General features: G+C 39.3%; 1 protein-coding gene across 1 annotated transcript in view; it reads right to left on the bottom strand.

The window, feature by feature from the left end:
• SNTG1 (syntrophin gamma 1) overlaps positions 1-1,334 on the bottom strand; it is a 310,753-nt gene extending 309,419 nt beyond the window's left edge. The window contains exon 1 of the mRNA XM_030303901.1: positions 1,282-1,334. Within this exon, the coding sequence (XP_030159761.1) occupies positions 1,282-1,308 (27 nt within the window). The 5' untranslated portion in view covers positions 1,309-1,334. The remainder of the gene's footprint in view (positions 1-1,281) is intronic.
• Between the last annotated feature and the right edge of the window lie 20,312 nt (positions 1,335-21,646).

Here is a 21,646-nt window from a genome sequence, read left to right on the forward strand (position 1 = left end):
ACAAATACAATTATCATTGTAAAATAAATCTCTGACCCTTAAATGGAACCTGATATATATTCCAAACCAATGAATCAACTAATTTTGTTTAAAAACAAACAAAAAAAAAAAGGTCTGAGAAGTTCATCTTAGCTCAGCCTCTGAGATCCAAGGTAAGCCATGTGTTCAGACAGTACTTGGCCACATCCTGTCTCTCCCACATGAATCTCATATGGTTTTTTCTCTCATTTTTATCTCATTCACACAAGTATTTCAATGAGTGCTCTACTGCCCAAAACATAAGAACAAAAACTGTGATGGAAATGGTAGACTTATTATATCCAAAATTAAGAGTATGATACTGTGTATTTAACAGGCACAGATTTAAACTCATGCTTCTAAACTTAAGCTTCTAAAGCATTAATTGTTTTTTTTTAAAAGCATGAACTGATAGGTACTGGGTTAAAAGGATGAATAAATTATACACTCTGACGTTATAATTTTTAGTGTCGCATGAAGAGAGGTTTGTAAATAAGTAACCATAATGTAATCTGAAATGTACTGGCATAAAGAAAATCCTTTGGAAAGTAAAGAGCTTAGGTATTAAACATATAAGAGCAATTTATTCATATTCTTACTTATGTTCTAAACTTTGAACCAACTGTGACAAATAGTTATTCAAAGAAGATATTTTTGCAAGAAACTTAACAAGTGACATCTCACAGTGTTTTTTCCTAAAATAGAACAGTTACATCCCCCGGGGCCTAACTCCATGCACCATTGACCACACACTTGAATGGCCTTTAATACCCTTGAAAGAGCAATGTGTCACTTTAACTCACACCGAGCTGCTCCTCTACAGAGAATCTGAATTGCCATGTACTAATACTCAAATAATATTGAAATACTTAAATAATATTGGAATCATAAAATCATAGGATTTTAGTGCTGAAAGGGACTTCAGATGTCTTCTAATTTATAACCATTTATGTGAAAAGAATTCCTTCCAATACTCCTACTACCTGAAATCATGCAGCGAGCGCAGAGTTTATGGAGAAGGGCAATTTAATCAAATCAAATATGCTCCAGTCTTCTTCTTAAGGAAGAGTGAAAGTCTGGGTCCTCCCCAGGCACTCGTTGGCTTTTTAGTCTTGCAGAAACAGATCAGACCCTGGACATGCAATGAACCCGTCACCCATCCCTGCGCCAAAAGCAGTGCTCCACTCACATAAAGGAGGGCCCAGCGTGTCCCCTTTACAACCTGTTTTCCTTATTCAAAAAGCAGAAAGCCGTTTAACATACCTCTTCACAGGCAGTCCTGAAATCCATGTGCCACGGCACCGCAAAGGATGTCGTCTGAAAAGACAGAAAAATGGTAAGCCATCAAGCACCGCGTCGAGTGTTAAGCGTGGAGACTGCTAATAAAGTGTAAGCAATTATGGAGCAGATCCTACGGGCCAACTGTGTTTACAGCCACCTGTAAGGGACAAGAATTCCCCGGGTGCAATGAAGACAGAGGAAGGAAGCGAAAAATAAAGTGTTAACCCCTCCCTATGCTGTGAAGCATAGACATACTGCCAGGGTTTGGTCTGACCCACTCCACCAAGCATTCAGACAGGATCTATGATAGGATCAATCTCCTCTCTGCAGTGTTCGCTCATTCCCAGAGTTCGTTTTGAAACCTGAGTTTCCAACTGGGAAAGAAACTTCAAAGGAGTAATTAAAAGTTGCCTTTCATTCGGTTATCTCCTGAAAAAAGGTTGACTAATCTTTCTCTTTTTAATTAAACAGCTACATGCATGAATAATCCTCTCTGGAACTTACAATTTTATTCACAAACAGTATGATGTAAGGAAACAAGCTGTTTATCAGAGTGAATAATATTAAGATAAATCGATGTATGAAATGTCTGGCACAGTTTCATTTTCTGGTTATTATAATACCTAAATTGTGAGCACAGATTTAAGTATAAATGCACATGTGGGGTTTTTTTTTTTAAACGATTTTAGAGAATTTTATTTTAAATTTTTTTTTTAGCGTTTATTTATTTTTGAGACAGAGAGAGACAAAGCATGAATGGGGGAGGGCCAGAGAGAGGGAGATGCAGAATCTGAAACAGGCTCCAGGCTCTGAGCTGTCAGCACAGAGCCCGACGCGGGGCTCGAACTCACGGACCGCGAGATCGTGACCTGAGCCGAAGTCGGACGCTTAACCGACTGAGCCACCCAGGCGCCCCAGAGAATTTTATTTTAGTTATGTGGTCAACTTAATAAAACTGAGGGCCGTCATAGAAAACTGATGCCCTGACACAACGAAAAAATTGCAGCACCAAAATACAACAGAGCTTAGGTAAATGAGACTTCAAAGTAAAGTGCATGGTGAATTCCGCATTAGAAGACTGGGCTCCTCAAAATTATTCCTCCTCTGAATCCTTGAAACATTAACCTGTTTTTTCCCTCTTTGTCATTTTCTGTTGTACTAGATGATAAACACTTGATCAAGCAAGTGTGGGTGAACCAGAACAAGAAGTTCACTGATGCTCTCACTGCATGATTCCTACTGCCTCTGAAAGAAAAGAGGCTGACCGTTTTCAACAGCTAACCGAACAGGCAGCATAGTGTACTGAGTATTTTCCCTCAGTACGTTTTGTGGGTTGCGGGCCTGGATCCACTTTATTGGCACGCATCAGCAAGCTGATGATAAGAAGGCTAGGTGACAACAAGTCATTTGCAAAGGAAAGGCAATTGGATAATAAAAATTACGATTTGATGATGTAAGTTACTAAATGTTTCGATCTCCGTGAGAAATTGGTTGTTAGCCTTAACGATTATTTTTCAACATTGCTCTTAAAAACTGTGCTTGAAGAAACTATAAATATCTTTTTATCTCCAACACCGACAGAAAGTTATTCCTTTACCATAAAAGTAGAATTTCAATATTATTGATTATATAAAAACCCGGTATCTCCAAGACCAATTTCTGCTACTAAAAAGCTACTCGAGAAATAGATGAGCTATTTAGCCATGTGTCTAAATGTAATCTCATAGTTAGTTTCATATGCTGAATATTACAGTTCATATAAGACATCATTATTAATAATATGGCGCACTGTGCCTACATTGCTACACTGTGCCTACATCGCTTTTAACATTTTCCTTCTTTTTACTGAAACTTTTATTGTCTTTTATCAAAGTTAACTTAGGTCGTAATATCAGATGTTTCTTCCAAAAAAAATTATGAGATTTAAAACAACTTAATTAGTAGGTAACAATAAATATCATAGCTATAATAAAACTGTTTTCAGCGACCATAAATTTAAAAATTGGAGTAAAATCTGTTCAGTTCTTTCATTTCAAATATTTTGAACCTTTTTTTCTATAAACTTTTATGTCAGAACAGCTTTACATTTACATAAATATTGTGAAAATGGCAAGGTGAGTCCCATATACCCCACGCTCTTTTTCCCCTATTATTAACATCTTGCATTAGACACTGTGTTATATTTCTTCACCACATCTCAGGCTCCTCTTGGCTGTGACTGTTTCTCAGACCTTGTTTTTTTTTTAAATGACTTTGGCAGTTTTGAGGAGTACTAGTCAGTGATTTGTAGAGTGTACTTCCATTGGGATTATTCTGATGTTTTTCTCATGATTATACTAGAGCTAAGAGATCTGGGGAGGATGCCACAGAGATAAGTGCCATTTCACTGCCATATGACAGGTTCACACTGTCAACAGGACTTCTCACTGGGGAGGCTGACCTTGACCTCCCGGCTGGGAGAGTGTCAGGTTTCCCCACCGGTAAGTTACTCTTTTTCCCCCTCTCTCCACACTTTACTCTTTGGCTGGAAGTCACTATAAGCAGCTTCTACTTAAGAAGTGGAGAGGTATGTTTTCCTTCCTTGAGGGTGAAGTGTCTACATGAATTATATGAAATTACTCTGGATAAAAGATATGCCTCTTCCTCCCCCATTTATTTATTTCCAGCAAGGAAGTACACATGCACATGATAACCCATGTTGTAAGGGTACACCATAGTAATATTTATCCTAAGGGTGCACCACAGTAATATTTATCCAGGCAAAATTAGACTAAACCTCCAGCTGTTCCTCCAAGTGAAAGCAAACATATAACTCTACCTGATCCCTTTAGCTTCTTCCCATTTATATAAAACCAACCTATGATGTCAGAAATAAATTATATTTAGTTGGGGACAGCCTTCATCAAATAACAAATATATCCATAATAAAGTATCTGACTTAGTAACAAATAGAAATAGGTTTGAAAAATGAAACACCACAGCAAAAGAATATCTTTTAGATGAACACTATCATTTGGGTGAAAGTGATACTGATAACTCGTAGTTCTCTACAGATACGATAAAAGATGTCAAGGCTGTAAATAACTCTAAGCTACCATATGCAAATACTTGTGGAAGGTTGAATGATTGACCCAGATTCTCTATCTTTCCTGGCATCCCCTTCCATGCCATATATTTATCATGGAGAGCGTGGCTTGTCCATACATTGACTCTGGACTTGACCATGTGACTTGCTCCTGCCAATAGTGAAGTGACCATATATTGGTTTCTTTAATGGCCTCACATGTTCCCACCTGCTCTCTTGTCTTTCTTGCATGAGAAGAGCCTTCTCAAGAAGCCGCCCTCCACTTAGCCTGGCCCCGCAATGACATACATAAAGGAAAACTTTCCTAAATGGCCCACAGAACATAGGGTGAAGCAGAGACACCCTCACGCCCTACCTAAATAGACTTACTCACAGCCAACCTGCAGACTCTGGAATAAAAAAGGCTTGGTATTTGTAAGAGTTAACTTTATGTGTCAAATTGACTACAGTATAGTCCTCAGTTAGTCAACCAAAATCTGATCTAGGTTATGCCATGAAAAACTTTGTACATGTGGATAATATCTATAATCGACTTACTTTAATTATAGGCAATTATCCTCATAATATGCATCAGCCTCATCCATTAAGTCAGAGGGCCTTAAAAGCAAACGCTGAGGATTCTCTGAAGAAAGAAATCGGCCTGAAGACAGCACTATCAACTTCTGCCTGAGAGTTCCAGCCTGCCAGGCTGATGTAAAGTTTTCAGACTTGCCAGCCACCAAGTCATGTCGCCAATTCCTTAAAATCTCTCTCTTCACGTGTGTGTGTGTGTATGTGTGTGTGTGTGTCTCCATATGCATACATAAATATTTATATTTATGTATATGTATATATGTTTGTGTACATACATACATAGGGGTTCTGTTTGTCTGGAGAATCCTGACTGACTGATTCTGGAACCAAGAGTGGTTTTAGAGGAATAGAACCTTTAAGGAGAAGTTGTGTGAATTGGTACTGGTGTTTCCAGAATTGTTCTCTCTTCTGATTAGATTTAAAGGCACCAGTGACTCTATTTCCAGTATGAAAGACAACACTAATACAGCTACAGAAATACATAAAGTATCAGCACTGGATATGCCTATGCAAAATGATTTCTTTTTTCAATTTCTACAGACAGAATTCTGAGGAATGTGTGTTGAGATAGATATTAATGATGTAGGATGGGGGGTGCCTGGGTGACTCAGTCGGTGAAGCATCTGGCTCTTGATTTCAGCTCAGGTCAGGATCTCACAGTTCGTGAGTTCCAACCCCGCATCGGGCTCTGTGCTGACAAGCACAGAGCCTACTTGGGAGTCTCTCTCTCCCTCTCTCTCTGCCCCTGCCTGCTCGCACTCTGTCTATATCAAAAATAAATACACACACACACACACACACACACACGCACACACACACACAAAAGGAATATGGGATACTGGTGGAAGGCACATAAAGTTGAATTAGGCCAAATTTACTGACATGGCCCCACGAAACAGAGATCCTGGATTTAATGGTTTACCTTGTGGGATTAGCAGGGCTCTGCCAGTTTGGCAGATTGGCTAAAACATGGGCTGGAAGATGGCCCACGACAGTAGAGTTGGAAATGTGGTTGAATGTAGAGGAAGGGATTCAAAGGTTTAGGGGGACTGGGGTGCCAGAGTGGGCAACCCGCTCACCCACACCTCTAACCATGACTGTGAGACAGGAATCGGCTGTAGGAAACCAACACTGCCGAAGAGTTCTGTGGTCACCTCTGTAGGTTAGCAGCTACAGTGCAAAGTGCTGCTGCTGAACTGGAGCCTTAAATGCAGGGGACTAATTGGATCCTGGGGTGGCAGGGGCCACGTGGCAACACTTATGTACCAAAGGTAAAGTGGGTATGGTTACCAGAATGGGCATCAGAGCCTTCTAAGCAGTAATCAGAATAGCCTGACTCTCAGAAACCTATCACCTTGGCAAGCTGATTACGTGTTCCTAAAGTTGAAATAGATGGGAGGCCTATTTATTTTTTAACTGGAATTTAAAAAGCAGAATTTTAGGTCCAGTGCACAATCTATCCTGATTCACCCAAACAGTCATGGACCTTCAATCAATTCCCAGACTTGAACCACTTTATAGGCCTAGAACCCCAGTGAAGGAGGAGAGGCCAGATACCTTTGAAAAAGGGGCCTGGTTCACCTTTTTCACAGCTTTCCTCAAAAGGACATATGTCTTTTACCAGGATAACTGTTCATTGAAGAATGGGAAATAATCAGACTTTTCAAGGACTACTGGATACCAACTCTTAACTGATGTGACACTTAATTCCAGGAGATCCCAAACCAAAACAGTTTCCTCAGTTAGTGTGGGGGGCTTATGAAGGTTAGGTGGTAAGTGGAATTATAGCTCAGGCCCATCTCACAGTGAGTTCTGGGACTCCTGAACCCACCCCGTGGTTACTGCCAGAGCCTCAGAATACACAATTTAAGTAGACCTACTTAGCAACTGGTAGAATACCTACATTGTTTCTTATTCTGGGGTGTGAGGGCTATGATGATAGAACAGGCCAAGTGGAAGCCTCTGGAACTGTGTCTGCCAAGACAAATAGGAAAACATTACTGCATTTCTGCAAGGATTACAGATATTAATGCTACCATCAAGAAGTCCAAGAATATAGAGGTAGTGATTCTCCATACATTCCCACTCAATTCACCTATTTGGCTAGTCCAGAAAAATAGACGGTCTTGAAAATGACAGCGGAATGTCAGAAGTTTAACCAGGTGATGACTCCAACTGAGCTGTGGTACCAGGTATGGTTCTTTTCTTGAGCAAATTAACACAACCTCTGGTACCTGCTCTGCAGCTAATGATCTGGCAGATGCTTTTCTCCTCAATACTTGTCCATAAGCTCACCAGAAGGAGTCTGCTTACCAGAAATATAGCTTCACTGTCCTACCTCAGGGTATGTCAACCTCCAGCAATGTTATAATTTAGACTACAAAGATCTTTACCACCTCTCCTTTCCACAAGACATCACACTGGTCCTTTGCTTTGATGACATTAGGCTAATTTGACCTCGTGAGCAGATCAGCACCTCCGGTAGACTTATGGGTAAGATATATGTGTCAGATGGTGGGACATAAATCCACCAAAAATTTGTGGATGATCTATCTCGGTGAAACTCATAGAGGTCCAGTGGTATGGGTGATGTTGAGCTATCCCTTCTAAGGCGAAGGGTAAGTTGGTGTATATGGCCCCTCCTCCAGCCAAATAAGAGGCAGAATGCCCAACGGGACTCTTTGAATCTTGCAGGCAGCAGTCATCATCTAAGTAAGCTACTCCTGCCAATTTACTGAGTGACCTGAGAAGCTGCTAATTTCAAGTGAGTCCAAGGAAAAGAAAAGGCTCTGCAACATGTCAGGCCGCTGTGTGAGCTTCTCTGCACTTAGGCCATACAATCCAGCACATCCAAGGTGCCTGGAGTGTCAGGGGCAGATAAGGATGGTGTTTGCAGTCTTTGGCAGGTTCCTATAGGTGAATTTCAGCCCGGGCTCTAAGTATATATATACATATGTGTGTGTGTGTGTGTGTGTGTGTGTGTGTGTGTGTGTATAGGCTCTCTCTATATACATATAGTTGGATCTGAGCAGTCTCTGAAGGCACAAGTAAGTTGCATGGAGAGGCAGTTCAAATTCCAATGGCCCCCCTCTCCTGGCCCCACATGACTTCTCTCTCCCAGCCTGTATCTATGGCCTTACGTGGAGGTCTTCACAATCAGATGATGGAGGAAGGGAAAAGTCAGGCCTGGGTTACAGATATTCTGCACATTGTATAGGCATCACCTAAAATTGGATGGCTTTAGCACTAAAGCCTCTTTCTACAACACTCCTGAAGTGCAATGGCAAAGAGAAATCTTCCCAGTTGTCAGAACTTTAAGTAGTGCGCCCGTTTGTTCATTTTACTTGGGAGGACAAATGGACACAGTTATGAGCGTAGACGGATTCATGGACTATGGCCGATAGTTTGGATGGATAGTCAGGGAGTTAGAAAAAACATGATTGGACCAATTAGTGACAAGGAAGTCTGGAGAAGATTTTCCAGTCTCTGAAGTGGAAAAAAACCCATAAAGATGGTTGTATCCCATATGAATGCTCACTAAAGGGTGAAGTAAGCGAAGGAAGATTTTAATAACCGAGTGAATAGGATGGTCCGTTCTGTGAATACCAGTCAGCCTTTTCCCCCCATCTACTTCTGCACTCACTGCCCAATGGACAGATGAGCAAAGTGGCATCTGTAGCAGAGAGAGAGGATATTCATGGGTCAGCAACATGGATATCCACTCACCAAGGTCAACCTGGCTACAGTCACTGCTCAATACCTACTCTTCCAACAACAGAGATCAACGCTCAGTCTGATGTAGCACCATTCCCTGTGATGATTAGCCAGTTACCTGATGACAAGGTGATTACATTGGACTGCTTCCATATTAGAAAGGCAAATGTTTTGTTCTTATTGGAGTAAACACTTTGGATACAGACTTGCCTTTCCTGTATGTGATCTTTTTTTTAAGTGTATTTTGTTTGTTCTTTATTTTTAAGTTTATTTATTTTGAGAGAGAGTGAGTAGGGGAGGGAAACAGAGAGAGGGAGAGAGAGAATCCCAAGCAGGCTCCTCGCTGTCAGCACAGAGCTCAGTGTGGGGCTTGAACCCACAAACTGTGACATCATGACCTGAGCTGAAACCAAGAGTCAGACACTTAACTGAGCCACCAAGGTGTCCCTAAGTTTATTTATTTTAAAAGAGAGCAAGCACCAGTAGAGAAGGGGCAGGAAAGAGGGAGACAGAATCCAGAGCAGGCTCCGGGCTCTGAGTTGTCAGCAAGGAGCCTGAACAGGGCTCAAACTCACTATCTGTAAGATCATGACCTGAGCCGAAGTCAGATGCTCAACCAACTGAGCCACCCAAGTGCCCCTCCCGTATGCAATCCTTTTACCAAAACTACCTTCCATGGACTTACATTGTCTTGGTATTCCATACAGCACTGATTCTGATCAAGATACTCACTTAACAGTGACTGAATTTGGGGATAGATCCAAGCTCATGGAATTTACTGTTCCGACCATGTGCCTCACCATATTGAAACAGCAAGCTTTATAGAACAGTGTAATGGACTTTTGAAGACTCAACTACAGTGTCAGCTGGCAATATCTTGCAAGACTGGGGTAAGTCTCTCCAGAAGGCTGTATATATAGCTCTGAACTGGCCTCAACTATATGGTGTTCTTTCTCCCAGAGCAAGGCTGGATGGGTCCAAGATTCGAAACAGGAAATGGAAGAGGTACCACCCACTATTACCCTGAGTGTCCCATTAGCAAAATTTTTACCTCTCATTCCTAAGAACTTAGGCTCCTCTGGTTTAGAGGTGTTTGTTTCAAAGGGAGAAATACTTCTGGCAGGAGACACAATGATTCCAACGAACTGGAAACTAAGATTGCTGCCTAGCCACTCAGGCTCTTCAAGACTGAGTCAACGGCAAAGAAGGAGTTACATTACTGGCTGGGATGGTTGATCCTGACTTCCAAGGGAAATTGGACTGCTACTCCACAATGAAGATAATAAGAATATGTGCGGACTACAGGAGATACCTTAGGGCTATGTGATTGAAGTCAATGGAAAACTACAAAACGCCAACAACAACAAAGAAACAAACAAAAAACAAAACACAACCGCTAATGGGTCAGACCCTTTGGAATGAAAATTTGGAGCTCCCTATGAGACGAAGAACCAGGACCAGCTGAGGTGCTTGCTGAGGCAGTGGAATATGCAATGGATAGTGGAAGAAGATAGCTGTAAATCAACAGCTGCAGCCATGTTGTTAAGTTGCAGAGAAGAAGACTATAATTGTGTTTCTTCTTTTTTTCCTTATGTATATGTTTGTATATGTATATATATGTCATATATATATGACATATATAGTATATTATACAATATATAGTATACATCACACATCAATGTGTTTAAATATGCATATATATTATATATGTATATATATCTGCTTATATATGTAATATATATTTATATAATATATATTGAAGATATATATATATGTATACCTATGTGTATTAAATGTCTTTGCTTTCTTTCCTCTCATCATTTTCTCATCTAACATATAATTTCTTAATAATATAAAGTTTTGGGGCACCTGGGTGGCTCAGTTGGTTAGGTGTCCGACCTCGGCTCAGGTCATGATCTCACAGTTCATGGGATCGAGCCCCATGTCGGGCTCTGTGCTGACAGCCCAGAACCTGGAGCCCGCTTTGGATTCTGTGTCTCCTTCTGTCTCTGCCCCTCCCCCACTCTCTCTCGCCCTCTCTGTCTCTCAAAAATAAATAAACATTAAAAATGTTTAAAAATAATGTAAACTGTCATATCACAGCAATTAAGTGACAGTTCAAATGTTCTCATATCAAGGAGAAGAGTGAGTATTGCTTGAGGACTCTGCATTCCCTTCAAAGGAAAGGACTAGTGTTTTAGGTTGTGTGAAGGATAGTTGCCTTTTCTTGGTTGGAAGGATGACTTTATGGTCTCTATTTGGAGGTTAAGTAGGTTAAGGAGGGGTGTTTGGGTGCCAAGGTGATAAGGAGTGGACTGTGATGGTTAGCCTTTATATGCGAACTTGACCATACCGGTTACTTAATCTAGAACCCAGTTATTCAATCAAACATTAATGTGGGCATTGCCGTGGAGGTATTGCGTAGATATGGCTAACATCTGCAATCACTTTGACTAATTAAGTGAGATTATTCGAGATAATGTGGGTGAGCCTCGTGCAAACGATTGAAAGGCCTTACTGACAGGCAAACTCAGATGTTTCTCTGATAAAGAACTCCGGCTTCAAGACTACGGCACCAATTCCTCCTGCCTGATCATTTCCAGGCTTCTAGCCTATCCTTCAGATTTCAGACTTGCCAGCTCAGAGTAATGTAAGCCAATTCCTTGAAGTTATTCTCAGTGTCTGTATCCAGATAGACAGGTGTGGAACTGGTTCTGTTGTCTAGAGAATCCCCAATGATACAATAGTGAATGCCAGTGAGATTTATGCTGTCACCCTGCAGAACTATTGTCACAATACCTGATTAAAAGAGCATGTTTCTAGGTGTTTTAGAGTGTTCAAGGGCCCCTGGGTGTCTCAGTCGGTTAAGCGTCGGACCTCGGCTCATGTCATGATCTCGAGGTCCGTGAGTTTGAGCCCCGCGTCGGGCTCTGTGCTGACAGCTCAGGGCTTGGAGCCTGCCTCACATTCTGTGTATCCCTCTCTCTCTCTGCCCCTCCCCCACTCATGCACTGTCTCTCTCACTCTCCTTCAAAATAAGTGAACATTAAAAAAACTTTTTTAAAGTCCATTAAACACAACTGATCAGTGCCAAAAATTTCAATAACATGAGTTTTAAAATATATTATACATTAGTAATTTCAGATTTATACTATAAAAAAACTATGAGAAAAATATTTCATTTTGCAGTTGGTTCATTAACAAGATAACAGTATCTTAACTGGAAATTTCAAACTTAACCTTTTTCTCAGAAAACAAAAATGTCTTTTTTTTCCCCTAGAGACACATTCATCATCTCCATACTATTTTTCCTATTCACATCTGAAATTTCTAAGGCTTTGCTTGTATAATTGTCTTAAATAAATTGATCTATATTAAGACATAATGCAAGAACAAATGTGCAATTTCCAAATGTTCTCGTCTCTTTATCCCTCATATCCAGGGATAAAGAAAAAAATTATATGTTGATTTATCAGTATCTAGTATAGTTGTACTAGGAAGAAACAAAGATTTTATGGAAATTAGTTTTTTTTTAAATATGGTTATTAGGAAATTCCATCATTTAAAATATGAAGATGAGACTATCAACGCATAAATGGCTTGAGTGATTAATGATAAAATTAATGATGTTAAAATTACAGTGTCACAATATATAAATGTGACCTACATCATTCTTGATCCATTTAGAACCCTCATGACCAGCTTAGTGGTAAGCCGTACTGCATGGAAAAGCCCTAGCCTAAGGAAACCAATTTCTACGATTATCACGTAAGTGACCCAACAACTAGTGATGAAAGTGAGGTCTCTGCCCAAGAGAAGAGAAAGCGGGGATAAATACTTCTTGAGCGATTAGAGTGTCCTACTTGTATGGCATATGGATCAACAGACTTGGCTTCTGTCCAGAGGTCTGGCCTCCTGTGGTTAAATCTGATACCCAGAAATTAACAGGAACTGTATCGTCTTCAATTATGCTGAGAAAAGCACCAATCCGTATTGCTTAAAACTCATTTTCATAACCAAAACGAAATTAGACAAATACAGCCAAATTCATGCATGTTGCATATAAAATTTCAAAATGCTTCATTGGGCATAAGGCTGCTAAAACAAAAAGAACGTATCTCTACAACGCCACCCAGAGAAAAATGCTGACACGGAGAACCTCGGAGGTAGTCATATAGAATGGACTAGAAAGCATGAGTACAAAAATATTTGGACTTAAATTACTTAGGTAATTTCCAGAATGCTTTACTTAGTGTGTGTAAAAAAAGTCTTTATAATACCGCGCGGACTATGGCAGTTCAGTTTACCGATGGGAAAAATGTTATCTATTTATAGAAAATTTGCCCAAGGCAAAATTATGAAATATGCAAAATTTATCTTCCATGTTTTTGTGTGTCCCAAACTCGGTATATACCCAGTATACACCGTCTCCACATGCTTCCACATCAAACAGGGTGCCTGACTGCAAATTATTCATTGTTCCCCCTCAAAATGGATTAAAGTGATAGGATTGAAAATGACAGTTGCAGTCACTTGGGTTTCATTTTTAGTGAACGTTTTGTTCATTTAGGAGCGTGTACCTTGAGGCAGCCATTTCTGCAGCTTTTAATCTTCTTTTTCCAGTTGAAGTATAATTTACATAAAATATCCTATTACTTTCAGGTGTACATGATAATGATTTGATATATTTTTTTTTTAATTTTTTAACGTTTATTTATTTTTGAGAGAGAGAGAGAGACAGAATGAGAGCAAGGGAGGTGCAGGGAGAGAGGGAGACACAGAAATCCGAAGCAGGCTCCAGGCTCTGAGCTGTCAGCACAGAGCCCGATGTGGGGCTCACGAACTCAGGGACCACGAGATTATGACCTAAGCTGAAGTCAGACGCTCAACAGACTGAGCCACCCAGGCTCCCCATGATTTGATATCATACTACCTTAAATTTTTATACACTACGAAATGATCTTCTATCTATAGTTATCATCTATGATAGTCTAGTTATCATCTATAACCCTCCATAGTCATTACAATATTGTTGACTCTATTTCCTATGCTGTACATTATATACCCATGACTTATTTATTTAATAGTTATTTATTATTTGTCACTTACTTATTTAATAGTTGAAAGTTTGTACCTTTTAATCCCCTTCACCTATTTGCAGACCAACCCTATACACCCTGGTAACCAACAGTTTCCTGTATTTGTGAGTCTGTGTTTCTGTTTTGTTCTTTTAGAATCCACATATGAGTGAAATCATATGGTATTTGTCTTTGTCTGACTTATTTCACTTAGCATAATATGTTGTAGATGTATCTATGTTGTTGCAAATAGTAAGATTTCATTCTTTTTTATGGCTGACTAGTAGTCTACATACATACATACATACATATACATGTATATCACATATGTATCACATATATGTGTATATCACACACATGACATTAGGGTTGAAAAGATGTTTGATGTTATTTCAATCTTGTTCAATTTATTGAGACTTACTTGTTTTGTGGCCTAACATGTGATCTATCCTGAAGAATGTTCCACGTGCACTTGAAAATCATGTGTATTCTAACAGGTTTTGGGTGAAATGTTCTGTATATATCTTTTAAGTCCATCTGGTCTAATATGTCATATAAGGCTGATGTTTCCTTACTGTTTTTCTGTCCGGATGATCTATCCATTGATCTAAGTGGGGTGTTACTGTCCCTCACTGTTTTTGTAGTACTATCAATTTCTCCCTTTATGTCTGTTAATATTTGCTTTAGATATTTAGGTGCTCTTATGTTGGGCTCATAAATATTTACAAATGTTATATCCTCTTCTGGATTGACCATTTTATCATTATATAATGCATTTCTTTGTCTTTTATTACAGTCTTTGTTTTAAAGTCTATTCTGTCTGATATAAGTATTGCTACTCCAACTTTTGTTTTATTTCCATTTACATGAAATATCTTTTTTTCCATCCCTTTACTTTCAGTCTGTATATGTCTTTAGATCTGAAGTGAGTTTCTAGTAGACATGGATCTTGTTTTTTGGTTTATTTTCCTTCATTCATTTTTTATTATTTTATTGAAAACTTTCTCAATGGAAATCATATTGACAGGATTTTAAAATCTTCTGCTAAATGAAATCTGTCATTCTAATAGGTACATTTCCTTACAATACTATTTGTTAAAACTCTGGCCGACCAGTAATTTTCTCCATAGTAAAGACTTAAGGAATTCTATGCAGATTGTACATCTAGAGAACAAAATTTTTCCTGAGAGGTTGATAGTTATGATGAAACCAATTATATTAATTAAGTCCTGTGTACCAAGAGCCTGATATTTTTTATCAGGAGAAAAAATAACGTCATCTCTGGAAGCTTTAAGGGCTTAATTATTGCTATTTTCTTTTCAAAGGCAAAGAGAACAATCATGCCCATCAAAACAGAGTTCTATGCAGAGGGTTTTAGGTTCCTTCTTAAAAAACTAGGCCCAAGAAGTAAAACTCTCTAGAGCTGGCATTTATTAAAAATTAGCAGTTAGTACAGTTACCTTGCAAATAAAGTAAATACAGAAGTTACCAAAACTTCTGCCTTTACATTTTCCACTGTGCTTATGTTATGATTGTTGTTCCGGGAATTCTAATGTAGGAGAAAGTTTAGATCTCCAATATTAGATTTTGCTAAGTATTGTCCAATTATAACAAATGACAGTTTTCATCTGATTGCCTACCAGCACTCAGAGAAAAGTCCCAAAGCAATGCAAAATGTTGATATATCATCAGGTTTCTTTATAGTTCTACATATTCCGAAATATTTCCCTGTCATTCTCATGTTTATGCTTGGAGAGAACTCAAAGACAATTTTGTTGTTATTGTTTTTAACTTGTACTACCAACATTAAAGGTTGGTAGCAAGTGTGTAAGTGTTGTAAATCCTTCAAGATTCTCATGGAAATGTGAGCCCAGTATAAAAGCATACTCATGGAATATCTACACTATATATGATGTCCGGTTTTTTTAACTTTCATGTTTGTCCATTCCAGTTTTTTGAACAGAACCAAATTAAGTCCAAAACTAAGACAAATAAATAATGACTTTCTAATGATATCTTTATAAATTAGGATTGTCTTTTTTTTTTTGGTATTTTCTTTTTTCTTTTTTTTTTAATATATGAAATTTATTGTCAAATTGGTTTCCATACAACACCCAGTGCTCATCCCAAAAGATGCCCTCTTCAATGCCCATCACCTACCCGCCCCTCCCTCCCACCCCCCATCAACCCTCAGTTTGTTCTCAGTTTTTAAGAGTCTCTTATGCTTTGGCTCTCTCCCACTCTAACCTCTTTTTTTTTTCCTTCCCCTCCCCCATGGGTTTCTGTTAAGTTTCTCAGAATCCACATAAGAGTGAAATCATATGGTATCTGTCTGTCTAGTATTGTCTTTTTTAATCCATTTAGCCATCCTATATCTTTTGACTGGAGCATTTAGTCCATTTATATTTAAAGCAATTACTAATACATATGTACTTACTGCTATTTGTTCCATTTATTTGTTTTCTGTTTGTTTTGGTAGCTCTTCTCTATTCCCTTTTTCTTCTGTTATCTCTTCCATTGTGGTTTGATGGTCTTTTTTTTTATTATTGTTATCATTGGGTTCCTTTCTTTCTATTGTATGTATCTATTATAGATTTTTATTTTGTGGTTACCATGAGGTTAATAGATACATTGACATATATATGGTAGTCTATTTTAAGTTCATATTTGCTTAAGTTTAAATACATTCAAAAACCACTGCATTTTTATTCACCCCTACATTTTTAGGTGTTTGACATCACATTTACATCTTCTTATTTTGTCTGTCCCTTAACTACTTATTATAGTTGATTTTACTATTTTTTTGTCTCTTAACACTCATACTAGTTTTTAAGTGGCCTTTACTATATATTTGCCTTTGCCAGGGAGATTTTTTTCTTTTATATGTTTTCATATTTCTAGTTTCAGGAGTGATCAATTCTGTCAGTTTTCACTTGTCTGGGAGACTCTTTATCTATTTTTCAATTCTGAATAACCTTGCCCGGCCGAGTATTCTTGCTTGTAAGTTTTCCCCTTTCAGCACTTTGAATACATCCCTCTGGCTTGCAAAATTTCTGCTGAAAAGTCACCTGATATTCCTTGAGAGTTTTCCTCGTACATGACTATGTTTTTTCTCTTGCTGTTTTTAACATTCTCTATCTTTACTGCTATTTTAATTATAATATGTCTTCATGTGAATCTCTTTGGTTTTATCTTGTTGGGACTCTGTGTTTTCTAGACCTGGATGTCTGTTTCCTTCCCCAGGTTAGAGAAGTTTTCAGCTATTATTTCTTCAAATAAGTTTTCTGTCCCTTCCTCTCTCTTTTTTGCTTTTGGGACCAGTTTTGGGTGGATGCTACTATTTAAACAAAAAAATTTTTTTTTCTGTTCTGATTGGGTGGTTTCCACTATTTTGTCTTCCAAATGGCTGGACCATTCTCCTATATGCTCTAATCTGATGTTGATTCCTTGTAGTGCATTTTTCACCCTGATTTGTATTCTTCAGCCCTGATTTGTTCTTTCTTATATTTTTAACCTCTTTGTTGAAGTTCTCAGTGTGTTCCTTCATTCTTCTCCTAAGTTTGGTGACCTTGTATATGGCCATTATTTTCAACTCCTTATCAGGTAAATTACTTATCTCCATTTCATTAGTTGTTTGTTTTTTTTTTCCCATTGTTGTTGTTGTTGTTGTTTTTCTAGACTTTTATCTTATTAGTTCATTTGGAACATATTCCTTTGTTGCCACATTTTGTTTGACCCTCTCATTTGTTTCTATGAATTAGGCAGAACAGCTACCTCTCTTACTATTGAAAGAGGACCTTGTATAGGAGTGTGTGCTGTGTAGACTATGTGTGCCTGGTATCTCTGGTGGGCTAGCTGGAACTGGAGTGGGTGCAGGCTGGAAGGCCACTCTTGTGAGATGGCTAGAGCTGGAGCAGGCATTCACTGTAATGGGTACTGGGATGTGCTCTGGGCCCACCTTGGTGGGGTAGTTAGATTGGGTGCAGACTGTAGGGGACACCAGGAATACGCCATGTTGAAATGCCCTAGTGGGATGGTTAAAGCTAAAGCAGTCACAGTCATGGGGTTCCTGAGGCAGGCTGCACCAGGGTCACGTAGGTGGGACAGCGGGGTTGAGTGCAGGACAGAATGAGTTCTGGAGCACACTGTGCCACGGCTTTCTTGGTGAGATATCTGGAGCTGGGGTGGGTGTAAGCAGGGAAGGCCGTTGGTATGCCATGCCAGGGCCACCTCAGGGTTGGGGGGGCAGCGGATCTGGGAGTAGGCCAAGAGCCTGGGGCACACTGGGGTGGCTCTATGAAGCCAGCTAGAGTGCCGGGACCCTGCTCCTGCCTGCACTATCAAAGCGGAGGGGGAGGACATAAACAATGGTACTCACTGGTCCCTTCAATCCTGGTTAGAGTTCTAGCAGTTCTCTGGTTGGTGGATGCTCTACAGTTAGTAAATAGATCTCCTCTACTTGCTGCTCAGTTGCCCTTTAAACCACTGTTTTTTCATGGTACCCCAAAGCAGGTGAGTCTATGTGCAGGCTACTTGGTGATATCCCTCCCTACTGCAGGTTGCTGCATTGGGGGTGATGTTCCTCTCATCACAGAGTCTCTATCTCTCCCACTCTTTTTGGTGTGGCCTTTGGGTCTTTTGTTGTGCAGTAGCTGTTCAGTTCTTCAGAAGGAATTGTTCTATATATAGGTGTAGATTCACTGTGTCCACGAAAGGTGAGCTCAGGACCTTTGTATGCCACCATCTTGGACTACCCCTTCTTTCATTTTTCTATATTGCCTAGGATACTGGTTGGTTACTTCAAAAAAAAAATGGCAAGACGATAATGGTTTAAACAGGATAGCAGTTTGTTTGTCTCTCCTGTAAGGTCTAAGCTTAATAATCAGGAAGTGATCTCAAAGCATCTGAAATCCATTCTTCTTCCATCTTATTTCTCTTGCAGTCCTCCCCGTGGGTGGTCTGAAAGAATCCACCTTTTGTTTCTTTGTCCAAATTTGTTCCAGGGCAGAAAATGGGAGGTGAACACATCAAGTCCATTCACATTTCATTCCTCACGTCATAAGATAACCACATTGAGACTAGCCACACTGAGACCGTGGGATGCAGTGTTTATGTGGCAGCCCTGTGACAGGCCACCATGTGTACCACAGAGGACAAGAGAGGCCAGCAGTAGACCAGGCCACATCTAATGTGAGAACTTCCTTTTCCCAGTGTGGCTCCTGTCACTTTTAACATTCACCTTCATGCCTTTAGAAAGGATGTTCCTTTTAAGAACATTTTTATGCGCTCAGAGACGATTGAGGAATTTTTATTTATTTTTCAGTGTTTTAAAATTATTTCCCCCAAATATTGTATCAGTTTTGGCCAGTTATGCTAACTCCGCTTGTTTGCAAAGTTGTCAAGAATTTTTGAAATCTCTGAGGGAACTTTCCAAATTGAGTTTTTTAAAAAAAAAAGTGAAACAATTCCAATCCGCCATTGATGTTTTGGAAATTTATGTGGACTCAAAATTTCCACATTGATTTTACAACTCTTATATGCATATGTAGTCAGTTATGTCAATTCCTTAAGTGATTTTGATTTTTATGCTAAACTCATTTTCAGCCAATCTATTTATTTAGGTCTTTTTATACTTTTCAGAAAATATTTATTTTAAATTATGCAATTTTGGTAATACGCCTTTATTTTTTTTTTAATTTTTTTTTAACGTTTATTTATTTTTGGGACAGAGAGAGACAGAGCATGAACGGGGGAGGGGCAGAGAGAGAGGGAGACACAGAATCTGAAACAGGCTCCAGGCTCTGAGCTGTCAGCATAGAGCCCGACGCGGGGCTCAAACTCACGAACCGCGAGATCATGACCTGAGCCGAAGTCGGACGCTTAACCGACTGAGCCACCCAGGCACCCCTGTAATACGCCTTTAAAAAGGGAAGTCTTGGGGCGCCTGGGTGGCTCAGTCGGTTAAGCGTCTGACTTCGGCTCAGGTCAGGATCTCACGGTTTGTGGGTTCGAGCCCCGAGGCAGGCTCTGTGCTGTCAGCTCAGAGCCTGGAGCCGCTTCGGATTCTGTGTCTCCCCTCTCTCTGCCCCTCTGCTGCTTGCACTCTGTCTTTCTCTCTCTTAAAGATAAAAAAAAAAAAAACAGTTTTAAAAAGTTAAAAAAATAATTAAAAAATAAAAAAGGAAGTCTTCTTGACATTTGATACTCACTTAGAGGAAAAGTGGAAATTCATGAACACATTGCCGGACAAGCACTGCAGGCTAGTGAATTAGAAATACAGCAAATAATATGTTGAAAGAGACATGTGTGCTTATAGAAGTCTTCTAAAAAGCTGAAGAATGCCCTATTTTGCACAAAGTATGCCTCCTCTGTGTTCTTGTGTGGAGTTTAAAAAAGCCCAACAAACAAAAACAGAGTGAAATTGTGGTTACCAGTGGCTGGGGAATGGGGGAAATAGGATAGGTATTGATTCAGGGTATCAATTTCCAATAAGTAGGTAAATAAGTCCGGAAGTATTTACTAATACTATACAGTATAGTAAATATAGATGACAATATTGCATTACAAGAAAAAGATAATTAGGCAAAGTGATAGAGGTGCTAACTAATGCGACAATGACAATCATATTGCAGTGTATAAGTATAACAGTCAATATGTTTACAACTTAAACTTACAAAATTTTGTGTCAAATATATTTCAATAAAAATCATGTAAAAATTATCTCCTCCTCCAAATCCAGAAAATGGATAAAATTCTTGAAATTATGTACAAATTTGTAAAACCTTCCCATTGTGCACAGAATATTGTGGATATCAATATTCATATTGCTGACACTTTGCTAACACATTGCTAACATATTGCTAATGCATGTGTAAAGAACACAGGAAAAATGACCAACATATGTAACTTACAAGAGAAGGTGAAAATGAAGAGAGTTACAGGGTAAGGTAATGTTCTTTTTAAACCCTTGGGGAAACACTGATATATGTGTTTATTTATAAAACAGATTAAAATGAAGCCCTGGGATACACACAGGCAGGGAGACACAAGTATCCAATTTGATGAAGGTTCAGAAAGAAGACAAGTGCAGTGTGGAAAATATCAGAAAGCACTCAGGAAGCACGCTATATGACCATGGTACTTACTTACTAAATAATGTACTCAAATGGTCCAATTCTCAATACCCTATTCGGTCCAATGAGGAAAGTAATCGCTGTCCTTCTCAGGGATGATATAAGTTCGACTGAAATAGAATCTGTGTAAGTATTTTGAAAAACTTAAGAATTATTATAAATAAGTCAGTCATGAGCATTATTACTGCTGCAAGGAAAGCTCAGGAAGATGATAAAGGAAAACATTTTCTTAATGTTTGTTCATTTTTTGAGAGAGACAGAGCACGAGGGGGTGAGGGGCAGAGAGAGAGAGGGAAGCACAGAATCCGAAGCAGGCTCCAGGACTAAGCGGTCAGCACAGAGCCTGATGCGGGGCTCGAACTCACAAGCGGCGAGATCATGACCTGAACCGAAGTCGGACGCTTTGACCGACTGAGCCGCTCAGGCGCCTTGATATGGGAAAATATTGTACCCGTTCTAAGACATGTAGACACTCAAAACTCAATAGAAGAATAAGGCTAAATTTTTACTAATTGGGAGTTTTGTTTTAAATGTGAAGTGAAGGATGTATATGATCTCCATAGGTATAGTAATTTAAAATTCTAATTCTTCATCGTGCTACAAGAGGGCTTGGTCAATAAGCCTATCCTGGTTCCCTTTAAATTGGGACACCATCCCCGCATACGTGCCCCACCGCCAGCAATTAAACCCAAACGTCTCCGTTTCCATGCTACTGTTCTGTACTGTTTGCACTTACCTTTGTTTGATCACAATCATGACTACAG

This window comes from Lynx canadensis, chromosome F2, assembly GCF_007474595.2.
Source record: "Lynx canadensis isolate LIC74 chromosome F2, mLynCan4.pri.v2, whole genome shotgun sequence".
Taxonomy (NCBI): Eukaryota; Metazoa; Chordata; class Mammalia; order Carnivora; family Felidae; genus Lynx; species Lynx canadensis.